The sequence below is a fragment of the Neopsephotus bourkii genome, unplaced genomic scaffold, assembly GCF_033783945.1.
Source record: "Neopsephotus bourkii isolate Nb327-2 ecotype Australia unplaced genomic scaffold, CSIRO-AGI_Nbou_v1 NB_1234, whole genome shotgun sequence".
NCBI lineage: Eukaryota > Metazoa > Chordata > Aves > Psittaciformes > Psittacidae > Neopsephotus > Neopsephotus bourkii.
The window spans coordinates 2,949,176-2,961,968 of record NW_026901719.1 but is presented as its reverse complement, the minus strand read 5'-3'; the positions used below and the strand labels follow the sequence as shown (position 1 = coordinate 2,961,968).

At 38.8% G+C, this 12,793-nt stretch overlaps 1 protein-coding gene across 4 annotated transcripts in view; it reads right to left on the bottom strand.

Annotated features, from left to right (window-relative positions):
• Positions 1–12,793, bottom strand: part of REPS2 (RALBP1 associated Eps domain containing 2) — a 100,243-nt gene that overhangs the window by 43,123 nt on the left and 44,327 nt on the right. For 3 of the 4 annotated variants that reach the window (XM_061364517.1, XM_061364519.1, XM_061364520.1), the window contains exons 6-10: positions 12,327–12,465; positions 10,292–10,355; positions 8,140–8,282; positions 4,773–4,867; positions 1,283–1,352 (exon numbers count right to left, since the gene is read on the bottom strand). In XM_061364517.1, the coding sequence (XP_061220501.1) occupies positions 1,283–1,352; positions 4,773–4,867; positions 8,140–8,282; positions 10,292–10,355; positions 12,327–12,465 (511 nt within the window). The remainder of the gene's footprint in view (positions 1–1,282; positions 1,353–4,772; positions 4,868–8,139; positions 8,283–10,291; positions 10,356–12,326; positions 12,466–12,793) is intronic. The other variant, XM_061364518.1, reaches the window with a different exon arrangement.

The window sequence follows — 12,793 nt, the reverse complement described above, 5'->3', positions numbered from 1 at the left end:
CTGCATGTACCAAACCAGGTTCTCATCTGACTGAACATGTCGGCTATGAAAAACAAAGCAGTTCTTCAGCTAAACAGGGAAGAAAAAAAATTCCCTTAATAAAAAGTAAGCCTTCCCTAGACACTTCAAGGCAAAAACCTTCAAGGTTCCAAGTCCTGCTCTGGTTCATTATGAATTTTACAACAAAACAAACCTTGTCAAGAAAACATTACTTTCTTGAAATACCTTGACTTGTCAAAATGTTTTACAAACACCCATCAACTCTGACAACCCTTCTTTAAACCAGGGACACTGGGACTCTGACAAACACTGACACACTTGAATGTGGAGGTGATTTAGGAATGTGGACTACCTGGTCGCACAGCTCTGATGCAGACTTAACATATGGACAGCTGGGAGGTCAAAATTTTATTTTCTTATATTTTTTTTTATTTAATGTATAATTCACAGTTCTGAGAATCAGGCAGCAAAATACCCACAACTGTTTTGTTTGTACAACTGAGGGACAGCAAGTGAGAACCTGAAATGTTAGCTAAAGAAAATGTAAAAGGGAATGAATTCATTGGGTGATGATCCACTGACAATTTCATAAGCCCTGGAAGCTACTGAGTGGAATAGATCACTTCAATTCCACATGGCTTGTTGCTGATGGATTTTAAGCGAAGTAAATTAATCAAGTATATTCAATCCAGTTTATCCAAAACTTCTGTTTTGCAAGAAAATACCGGTTGGTGGGGTGGTTTTTTTTTTGGTTTGGGGTTTGGTTTTGGTTGGTTGGTTGGTTGGTTTGGTTTTTTGTTTCAGTTTTTTTTTTTGGGGGGGGGTGTTTGTTTCTTTGGGGGGGTTGTTAGGTTTTGGGGGTTTTTTGGTTGGTTTGTGTTTGGAGTTTTTTTTAATAGGAATAAAAACTAATTTTTAGGTGTTGCTATTTCCTGCAAAAAGGGGGATCCAAGACTTGGCACAATGTTTGGAACTCACAAAATTCCTGAAAACAACAGTTACAACTTTATTAAAATAAAAATTGCATCCTTAATTGCCTTCAGACTAGACTTATTTTAGAAGGTGCGTTTCATATCATTATATGATAAAACCAATTTTGAAGCAAACTCATTCATTCATCTTCAACTCAGCTGCTACCAATAAGTTGTCTCTTTAACCTACAGCAACACATAGCCATTTTAGAAATTAAACATACCATTGCTTCTATCAGCAAATATATGGGATTACTAAAAACACACAGAATTTAACCCTTAACAGGGAAAAAATATATTTATTAGAATACCTTCTTTGTCATCTTTCTTTCCATCTTGTAACAGGCCAGAGTTATCAGGTATCTCTTCAGCTGATGTCTTCTGAAAGAAAGAAGATATATTTATTATACTGACTGGTAGAACTCACACATTTCCACAGTCAAATATTTATGAATACATGTTAACACAAATCAAGGTGATAATCTCTTTTGCACCATGATTTGCTTTGTCAGATTGAAGAAGCATAGAGAACCTACAGAAAGACAATATAACTCTGCTTTTTAAAGTACATCAGTTCCATACCTGAAATTAGTTAGCAAAGCACTTCCACAATGAATTACAAGGAGTTAAGGACTATATGCAAGGAGAAGCTTCTCCCAACAGAGAAATGTCATTCTGTGTTTTCTCCTCGGATGTCACATCCATGTTAGGGTTGAAGAAACCTTCTCTAGCCCCTTCCCAAAATCCAATCTCCCTAGACAAAACTCCAGAACCCAATAGTCCTGCATTTAATGCCTTCCAGGCTGAGGTGGCAAATCCTTCAACTACTCTTTTCTTTCAACATGCAGTCATTAAGTTGGGAAAACCAAATTTCATTAGCATGTCTGTTGAAGGCCCATTCAGGACTCAGATTGGAAAATGGGGAACTTCTCCCCAGTCTTATTCCTTATTTTTTCTTTATTTCAGTAGTGACTTACAGGCATTTGTTGTTCTTGTAACTTCTGCTGCCTAACTCGCAAAATGGAACTAGGAACAAATTCTACCGCTATTACCCCTAAGAACAAGGATACCCTCTGCAACCAAAACAGCCATAAGGCAAACATCATAAACCTCAAGCTTCTCTAAATATTGAATGATGCCGGTTTTGCTCCCAGGGAAAAGATTGGGCCTAAAAAAATAAGAAACAGATTTTGTAGACATTAAAAAAACAAAACAAAACCAAAAAATTCTCAAGTCAGTAATTCAAGAAGGCAAAGTCCAGAGTAAACGTCTATGATATCTGTTTTATGAAGTGGCATGTAGGATTTCCTAATGTTTCTGAGGAAGCAACACAGCAAAAATATGGCTTGAGGACTCTGAAAATGTATGGACAAAACAGTTCACATCCACAGCTAGCCCCGACACTCTAAAGAGTGTCAGACTAAAGGCCTAAATCAGTAAATGCTTGAATCAACAGAATGACTCTCACAACTTTAAGTGAACTGTGAACATGACATTTCTGAGGGAGCTTAGAGCAACCCCAGCCAGTCGTTATATGCATATAGTGTGAAATCTTGTGTTTTATCTTTAAGCTTTTGGCAGTGAGAAAGCTTGTGGAAAAGAGCCAAAGGAATGGAGGGGGAAAAAAAGAAAAGAAAAAAAAGAAGAGGACCAGAACCAGAGTGGGAGACAGAAACTTGAGAAAAAAACAAATGGGACGACAAAACCTCCTTGGTCAAGAAAAAATAGTCACCCTTGTCATTCCTGAGTATAACATTAGGAGTCTTTGCAGGTTTTGCAAGTTTAACGAAGCCTAGTGTTCAGATAGCCAGTCTCCTGCTATTATTTTCTTTATGGATGCATTCAAGAACTGTTCTTACTCTACTGCAGTACTGTAGTGCAGCAGTCACAGTAAAAATGGTCTTCTGAAATGAAATGAAGCAGCCTGAATGGATGATAGGTGAAAAGAAACATGGAGATAATGGATAACTGATTGCATTGATAATACAATATTTTTAATGTAGTGATCAAGTATCTAAACTATATTTCTCCAAGTAGCTGAGCTACAAATTAAATTCCAGCAGTGAATTACTGCACTTAACACAGGGAGATGGATTATTGATCTTCTAAATGATATTCATTCCATGTATTAATTCTGAACATAAAAATATCAGTGGAACAAAACAAAAAATCTAAGTCAAGTCATTCTCAAAACAGTTTTGAGAAAAGATCTTATAGTCCATTAATCTTGGATAACAAGGAGCAAAATAACAAGGCCTTGAAACAAAGAACTTTGTCCTGTATGCCTAGGGCCCAGATAGTGAAGAAATGGAACAAACCTAGTCAAACAGTTGTGAGATAGCCAGGAACTACTGTCTGTGCTTAGCCAGCAGGCAATCATACTGCAGGTTCTTCATTTTCAACCTAGCCACAAAAAACTCTGATTTTGCAGAACATCCTGCCACCCTGCAAAACCTAGGAATGGAACAGAAAATCTCGCTATTCCCCCAAGAACTTTATCTGACTGCGAAGGCAGCATAGTAATCTACAAATTATTGGCCGTTACGGTGAGAATGTCTCAGGAGGAAAGCTCAGGGATAAGGCAGAGGAGGTCTGAAAGCTTAACTGTTGAAAATTGAATTAAAAATTAAACATAAAATGGAATTTGTTGCTTGTTTGGGGTTTTTTACATTTTGTGCTGTATACCTTCTGCATGTTTAATTATTACAGTAATATTCCTACTATTATCATCTCCACTGCAGCAGAAAAATTTAAAAATCAAAAAACCATACAATTTCATTTCTCAGGAAGTCATCTCCTTCTAGATTTATCCTTACTCTGCACAGACATTTAAGGACCACGAACAATAGCAAGCCTAAAAACCAGACATTTAATAAGATTATAAAATTGTATTGGTTAGGTTACTGAAATGATATTTTATTTGTAAGAAACACAACTCTGAAAGCAAGATTTCTGAGCCTTCTGAAATGTATAAAAGAACTTTCTAATCTCACAGTCCTGTGCTACTAAAGAGCAAATTTCCTCACAACTCTGCAATAGCCAAATACTAATTTGCATATATGGGTAGTCACTTGTGAAGACAGTATCCTAACAAAAAAAACAACAAAAGCTCCCTGGGCCACAGAGATACTGAAGTAGATTCTGAACTCAAGAAGTTACATAAACTGAAGCTTTACTTGGAAAAAATATATATTTAGACCTATTTTAATATAATTTAATTATAAATTATATTTATATCTTTTTAACTTGTAAACAGCATCAGAAGGGCCCATTCTTGCAGTCAGTCTGCCATTTGATCGACTACCTTAAGTACTAAATCCGTAAATCCCACAGTGTATATATACAGAGCAGCAACATCCAGGTACAACTCAGTGGCCATGTTTAGTTCAGCTATACAGGATCTCTGAAGTTTCGAGTTTTAACCTCAGTGATAAACTCTTCTCAATATAGCTTTGCTTGCAACAGTCTTCCATTATAAGGCTTGTATCTGTTGTGATACTGCTATGGTGGATCCACATTCTTCTCTCAAAAAACTCTTCCCAGCTCCTTACAATTATTACCTAGATCCTTGCATGGTAACTCCTTACACTATAAAGAGTGTCTTTTAAAAAGTGTGTCAGCCCTTTCCACACACTTCAGAAACTGTTGAGAGGGGTTCAAGATGGCTTAATGGGAAACCTGGAGACTCCTAAAATCCCCTCAGAGACTCGCAGATCTGCTGCTAGCCATACCACAGTCACTGTGAAGCTGGGCTAATCCTCTGTGCCCTGCAAGAGAACTGTTCTGCTCATGCCTCCTTACCTCTGACCGACTGAAGTCCCGAGTCTGCTGACTGCCTGGCAATGGCTCAGAATAAGAATCAAATAATGCACAGTCACACATGGGCTTCAGAGAAGCTGCAAGTGAAGGAAAAAGAGGGGGGGGGAGAGATATGCCAAGTCTTTGATTAATACACACTTAAGAACGTATTCCAGCACCATTTGCTCTTCATTTCTGCATATCACCACTGACCTGTACACCATAAACGACAAACACCATGAAGAAAATCTGTCTTGTATTTTGAGTAAATCAATGTCGTGAAAGGGTCAGCATGTATTTCTGTTGCAGGCATAATTGTGAAATTTGGGAGAAGTGATTCTTAGCAAACATTTATTGCCAAACAACAACTATTTATTTGGATATTTCCTCCTCACATTCCAGTATCAAGTTAGTTGGGCCTCATAGTTTATACTTTGTTATCCTAAGAATGTTGAAGGCACTCACCAAACCTTCTACTCCAATTTTTTGACATTCTAAATACTGAAAAGTATAGTAGAATCTACATTATACACTAAAATTGAAGCAAAAAGCAAAGACACCAAACACTAGATGCTGCGGTATATAGCATCTTTACCTGAATGACACTAAAAAGAGGGGAAAAACAATAAAAACGGGGGAGAGGAAATCAACTCTAACTTCTCATAGGAATATTCACAAGAACCTCACTTCTATTGCACTATCTGGAAGAGACCCGAAAGATCATCTAGTTCCAAGCCCCCCACCACAGACAGGGACACCTTCCACTAGACCACATTGCTCAAAGGCCCGTGAAGCCTGGCCTTGGACACTTCCAAGGATGGGGCAGCTACAGGTTCTCCCAGCAACCTGTTCCAGTGTCTCCCCATCCCCACAATGAAGACAGTCTTCCTATTACCTGGTCTAAATCCACACTCTTTTAGTTAAAGCCATTCCCCCTTTTCCTACCTCTACAGGCCCTTGTGAAATGTTCCTCTCCAGCTCTATTACAGGCCCCCTTTAGGTACTGGAAGGCTGCTCTCTAAAGTCCCCCCCGAGCCTTCTCTAGGCTGAACAGCCCCAACTCTCTCAGCCTGTCTTTATAGCAGAGGTGCTCCAGCTCTCTGATCATCTTTGTGGCCTCCTCTGGACTCGCTCCAACAGCTCCATGTCCCTCTTATGTTGGGGACCCCAGAGCTGAACACAGTACTGCAGGTGGGGTCTCATGAAAGCAGAATAGAGGGGGAGAATCACCTCCCTGAATTTGGTGGTCACACTCATTTTTTGATGCAGCTCAGCATACGCTTGGCTTTCTGAGCTGCAACTGCACATTGCCAAGTCACGTGAGCTCTTCAACATGAAATATACTGAAAGGCAGAATAATCAGTTTGGACATCAAATTTCTAGTTTCTGACTAGCATCTAATTTTCCTGCATAAATTAAGCTCTTGCAATCTTTCTTAACTTACAATACAGCGGGTTACATACAGGGCAAATAGCTTTGCAGATTCTCTAAATTAGTTTTAAATAAAAACTTTCAGAAAAGGAGGTGGTGGGTCAGATTTTTAATGGAGCTGTGCCAGGACAGCACTGGAACCTGCACTTGCAGTTTACAGAGCAAGCCATAAAACAGCAAGATTAAATCATTCTTAAATGCTCTGCCTTATGCTCCAAGTCACTTTATTTGAAGCTTTAGTACTCTTATCAGATGCAAATATTTCACTTTAACCAAATTTTGCATAATTCTGAAACTAATACAATAACCTAATGAAAAACAGTTTCCAGTAATCCTCATTGGGGTTATTAGGGAAACATGAAAACAGTTTCTTGACATTTTAGGACTTTAGGCAGGTGTATGAGGTACTTGCTTACTTATCACTGCTTTAATTTCAGAAGTTGATACAACCAGGCTCTATGCTATTCATGGTGTTAGTGTGTTGGGATGCTGTTCCTTTTATTAATGTGAGTCTTTCAAATGACAGATTTCTGAATCCTGACTAGGTAGAAGAACAAGCACAAGACATTTTCAGATCCTCAAGCTGAGCAGAATTAGCATATTAGCTGAGGAATTTAAAGTGTCCACAATAACCAGTCCTCTCATCTCTTCCACATACATCAGCTTGAAATGCTTGGTTGTGTACAACACCATGCAACAATTATCTAAAAAAAGTGGTTAAGACACCAGTGCTGAAAGGGGGGAATTAGGGAAATGGAGGACTCCTCCAGGCAACAACCACAGCTTGCCATGCTTTTCCTCCCATAGACATTACGATTCCCTACAACTAGAGATAATCATTTCCATTGTTGTTTTACCCAAAAAGGCTTGATGTGAAGACACACTACAAGAACCTGCTTACAAGCTCATTATCATGAGGCGCGAGAGTAGCAAACAAAGTGGTGGTCCTGGAGGGAAAGGGTAGCTGTAATTATGAAAAGGGAATGTAAGTAGAGAGACTAACAGAGAAGACAACTTTTAAGTGCAGGTTTTAGAGGAGCTTCTCACTTTGGATATGAAGATAGTGAATTATAAGGAACATGACTCCACCAGAAACTACTTCACAAATCTGATACAGGGTGAACATTTAATTTTCCTAACTACAGCTTGATTAGCTCTTTTCCTGTCTGTTAATATATTCAGTGTCATCAAATTCAATGGAGATTTTATTAGGTCTTAAATATTATCCCTTAGCACTGTAATTATCATCTGTGATTAATCCTCCTTGCCCTAGAAAGTCATGAACATTTTTTAGATGGAACAGTATGTATTTCAATGCTCATTTATAATTAAAAGAGACATAACTGAAGAGAACAAATGAAGGGGCAGGTCTCTTACTGCACTTTCTTACTGAGGTATGTTATATTTCAGATTAATGCATCCCTGTACTACACAAATTGCTGTAATCCCCCCATCATTACTGTAAATTGCTTATAGAAGAATCTGTAGATTATATAAAATAAATTACAAGAGAAAAAAAAGAATCAACCTTTGATATAAACCAGTAACTGCATCTAACTGAATATATTAGCATACTAAGTTCTAAAGCAGTCCAGTCTCGTTTTCCATACATCTTCAAGAGACAGATACTTATGGGGAAAAAATCATCAGAAGAGTCACTGGATTATCTTTGCTACGAGTATCATCTGCCATTTTAGCTATAATGACACCTGAAGCACACTTGAGGGAAGAGGTAGACATAGAGAAGCAGGTAACTGCTATGCTTTGCATTGCTATTTCTTGCTTTTATACATTACTTTTACAGCAACATTAAAAATGTATGCATTAGAAAGCATCTGGAGAGCTATCCTACCTGCAGGACGGAACATGAAACCTGTCTTACAGGCACATTGGGTTCCTAAGATGGCAGCAGGAACGTGACCTCCCACAAAGACATTACCTGCTTGGAGGTACTCTGGCAGCAGTGTTTCTGGCAGTGTCTCGGGCAGCTGATAACCATTCTTCCTTGCAACCACAAGGTGGAAAGCGGCACAAAACTCCGGGAGTGTCAGCGCCCCATCACAATCCACATCGCTCAGCTCCCTGCGGATAGAAGAGACACATGTTTTCCAAGCCATTTCCAAGCCATTACCTCCCCCTCACAGTGGAGACAGAAATGCAACTTTGAGAAGGAACATTTTAATACAAGATGAACATCTCTCTCATTTGCACTTCACTGTAACTTTGTCTCGTGAAGATGAAGCAAGTTAATTTATTGGGGTCTTTAAAAGAAGCCTATAAGAAAGATGTGGGGAGACTTTTCAGCAGGGCCTGTTGTGACAGGACAAGGGGCAATGGTTTTAAAATAAAAAAGGGTAGATTCAGGCTGGATGTGAGGAAAAAATTCTTTACAATGAGGGTGGTAAAGTACAGGGCACAGGTTGCCCAGAGAAGCTGTGGCTGCCCCATTCCTGGTAGTGTTCAAGGCCAGGCTGGGTGTGGTTCTGAGCAACCTGATGTAGTTGAAGATGTCCCTGCTCACTGGAGGGGGGTTGGACTAGATGACCTTTGAAGGTCCCTTCCACCACAAAGCATTATATGTTTCTATAGTGACTTGTCACATTTTGCTTTTTTGATTCAGTAATTTTTTTATTATATATCATACCATAAAATATGATGATATGCATATTTTGGAACATGAAATATGTATCTTGTACTTCCAAGGGTGAAATTAACTTTCCAAAGGTTGAAAGCACTTTTCACCAATCCATGCAGGATCTTAAACCAGTTCAAGCACAGAAGGTTACAAACAGACTTCAGCAATGGTTAGTTAGGACCACTGACTAGCTTCAAGAGAAGAGTTAAATTAATGATCATCACAAGTTTAAATGTTATTGTTAACTTCCCACTAAAGCAGTTCTAATTCTAGGATTCTTCTTAAACACTAAAACCGCTCTTCATAAATGCAAGAATTCGATTTTATAAATTCACTATTTGCAAGAACTGAATAATATTTTACCATAAGCACATGGACTAAAGCAAATAAACATATAACTTCCTACTCTTTGAAAGTAATGAGACTTTTTCAAGCTGCTGAGGTTATAGTGATGAAGACTGAAACCTCCCATGTGTTTAACACAGCAACATGACCTGACACATCACATCACAAAATCATAATTATCTACTAGAAAGGATAAAATCTTTAAATTTTGCACAGAGAACAACTTGTGTCAGCAATAAAAAGAAACCGTGTTTTATTAACATATTGGGTTAATCCATTCTTCTTTAGTATTCTTAAATTTAAATTCCAATATTCATTTCCCCCAACACTATGTTTCTTCAGTTGTTTGGGTTTTGATTATTTTTTTTTTTATTTTCACAACTGAGAATCCACTTTGAAAAGATTCCAGACATATTCTTTGACCCCAACAGATGTTTAAGCTCTTGCAAGCTTTTTTTCTCATCTCTCTTTATAAAAGCATATATAAATTCAATCACCATTTCTGATCAATGTTTAAAACTGTTCTTCCTATCTGAGATGCAAGGATGACACTGAATTACAAAGCACCATGTTGTTTATTGTCAAATTCTATCATGTACAGTTCCATCTGCAATCATTTCTAAATAAGCTCATTAAAAGTGTACTGGTTCATTAGAAAAGCACCAATGAATTATGTAGCTGTACTTCCTAAAAATTAGGCATTAATTAGGCCTCCTCTGACAAAACACAGCCAGAAACATAAAACCAACAACACATCTAAAACATTCCAGAGGTGCTTCTCCTCTGTGTCATTTAATGAAAAAACATCACTTTCATGGAGCTAATGATGCTGCTTAAGAACAGCTCTCAGTTATATATCTCTTCAAACCTTCCCAGTCCCACTGAGTAGGTGAACATCTCCCCAGAAAACAAGCATGTCAGGAAGATCAATGAGCACCCTGCTGCTTGGGCCTGAAAGTGATTCTGGAGATAAGAGCAATAATCATAATTGAAGACACTTTTCAGAATTTAACAAGAACTCTTGAATTAAGCATCTTTTATGAAAAAAAAAAAAGAAAAAGGGGGGGGTGATACAAGGATACACATCCCCAACACTTATTACAGTACTTACCAGATGTGAGAAAGCTCTGGGATAGGCAGCTTTGATTTTGTGAAGAAATTCCTTGCCACAGAACCTGTTGGGAAATTGTGCCTTATCAACCATTGGAAATTAGTTCTCCAATTATTTACCTTTGACCAGAGCTGCCATACCAGAAGCAGCTGGTTACTTTACATCCAAGAGACACTCAGATTAACTGAATGCTACTATGGCTGTTGGACCATTTGTCTCTTGCTGAATAAGTGACAAAGAAAGCCAGACAGAGCTGTTGACCTCATTTCCCCATTCCCTCCATATGGGAAAAACTGAAGGAAGGAAAACACGCTTTAGTACTAGCGATTCTAACCGGCATAATTACTATGTCACTAATGATGAAATAACAGACACAAACAACTCTACTTCACTCAGAAGACATGTGTGTGTCAGTACAGTGCTGTAGCATCTACACTGCTCTCCCAAGAAGCTGCTTCAATCATGACTTTTCCCTTCAGGCTCAGATTTTTGGGGGAAGGGGAACATGGAGATTCAGCTACCACAGAGCTACTGTCCTGCTGCAGACATTCTCATTCATCCTGCCACTACAGTCCTTCTCATTCTTCACCCAGCTAACACATTCGCTTCTTCACCATCCCATATGCATAGGTTATCAGGGTTATCGGGAAGCCCTAGTTGGACACAAGCTCTTACAAAACATAAGGCAATATGCAGCACAGACTTCCAGATCTATGCTCCTTTTCCCCTTGGGCATTCAGGTCAGATCACCCACTGCAGTACATAAAAACTGTCCAAGATTCGCCTAGCACAGCCATGTCCTCTCCAATACCTGATACCAGGAGAGGAGTATGTAACCATGAAGAAGCCATGTAATAACAATATACCTCCAGAATATCCCCCACCCTCTGACCACCTGCAATTCAGGAGCTTTCTCAACCAGGGGTAGCACTTAAATATTTAATAACTTATGACAGATTTCTTCAATCACAGATTTCTCAAATAACTTCCTGAATCTCAACAAACCTCTAGTGTCCGTAACATGCTGTAGCAAGGATTTCTACAGCTTAATTATTTTCAGATACTGTGGAAGCTCAAATTTACCATTTAAACAGTAATTTTAGATAGGCAAGGACTGCCTGAGCACCTTGCTCAACATAAGGGAAAATGCACAACTACCTGAGAGGCTGTATATGCATATATACATGCATACGCAGCTCCAGACATATAATAAGTCTTTGAGGAAATACAGTGTTGTTAGACAACCATTTTCCCTTTCAAGAAGATTATATGAAGGAGTGTTAACTGAGGCAAAGAACTGGTGAAGCACTAATTTCTGTCAGCAGCAAGTTATTTAAATTTGCGGCTGGATCCAAGCCTCCTGAACCCTAGTAATCCAGCAGGGCTCAGTAAAAACACCTCAGTTTACAAACTGTGATGTCTTCCTTACCAAACCAAGCATGAAAGGTACTGCCTATACCCACAATGACTTTCATGAGCACCCTGATCCTCCTATTCAGGATGGAAAGGTAATCTCATGCTGTTAACAATACTGTGTGCAAAAATGTGTGAGCTATCCAGGATTTGCTTCTAATCACCTAAAGATCAAAATCTGAGTCTGCAGAGGCATAAACACTCAGGCTTGGCCACACGTGACAGCGACTGCATGCTTCACTTTCATCCCATGAATACTGCCACATTTCTGCTGGGAAAGCAAGCACAACTCTAAGCTCAATATACAACCTAAGTTTTTCAGCTCAGTATACACTGCAGATGTGATCCACAAGTACAGCAGATGAAATACAGAGAGCTCACTTTAATTTCTGTGGAATTGCCAACACTTCTCCTTTAGATACAATGTTTTCTAAAATGAGGATATTTAAGAAAAAACGTAATAGCCACAGTATTGGTTTGCTTTTTGAGATGTCTGCCACAACCAATTTTTTCTCATAAGCTCATTCCAGACAGAAAAAAAGAATTAATTTATCTACTTAACACTTCTCACTTCTCAGCCTGGTCTCTCTGTTTGACATGCATGGTGTTTGGTAGAAATTACCTGAAACAAAGGAGTTCAGGTCAGGCTGCAAGGACCTGAACTGGTTGATATAGTAGTCTCGCTGCTCCTCCGTTATCCTCCAAGGGTCATCTGAATAGTGGGTGCTGCTGTCCTGTTGCTCCCGCTCTGCTGAAAGAGACTGAAAGGAAGGACACTGGTACCAGCCACCAGTGGTGGGGTAGAAGAGCACTGGGCACCTCAAGAAACCACACTCACTCTGTTCTGTTAGGGAGTGATTTACATTTAAAACACGTATTTTAAAAAGATGTGAAGCAGAAACAGCCACACAGATTACTGTCTCACTCACTACTTTTCCAATAGAGCTGAGGCTAATGTTAGGCATCTTTACCCAGACGATTAAAGGAAGTCTTACATGAACCAAGCTAAAAGAAAAAAAAGAAATCTTACAACTGCTGACTGCAAAAAAGCAAAGTCCATGTCAAAATTTATTACCTTTGGATTCATTT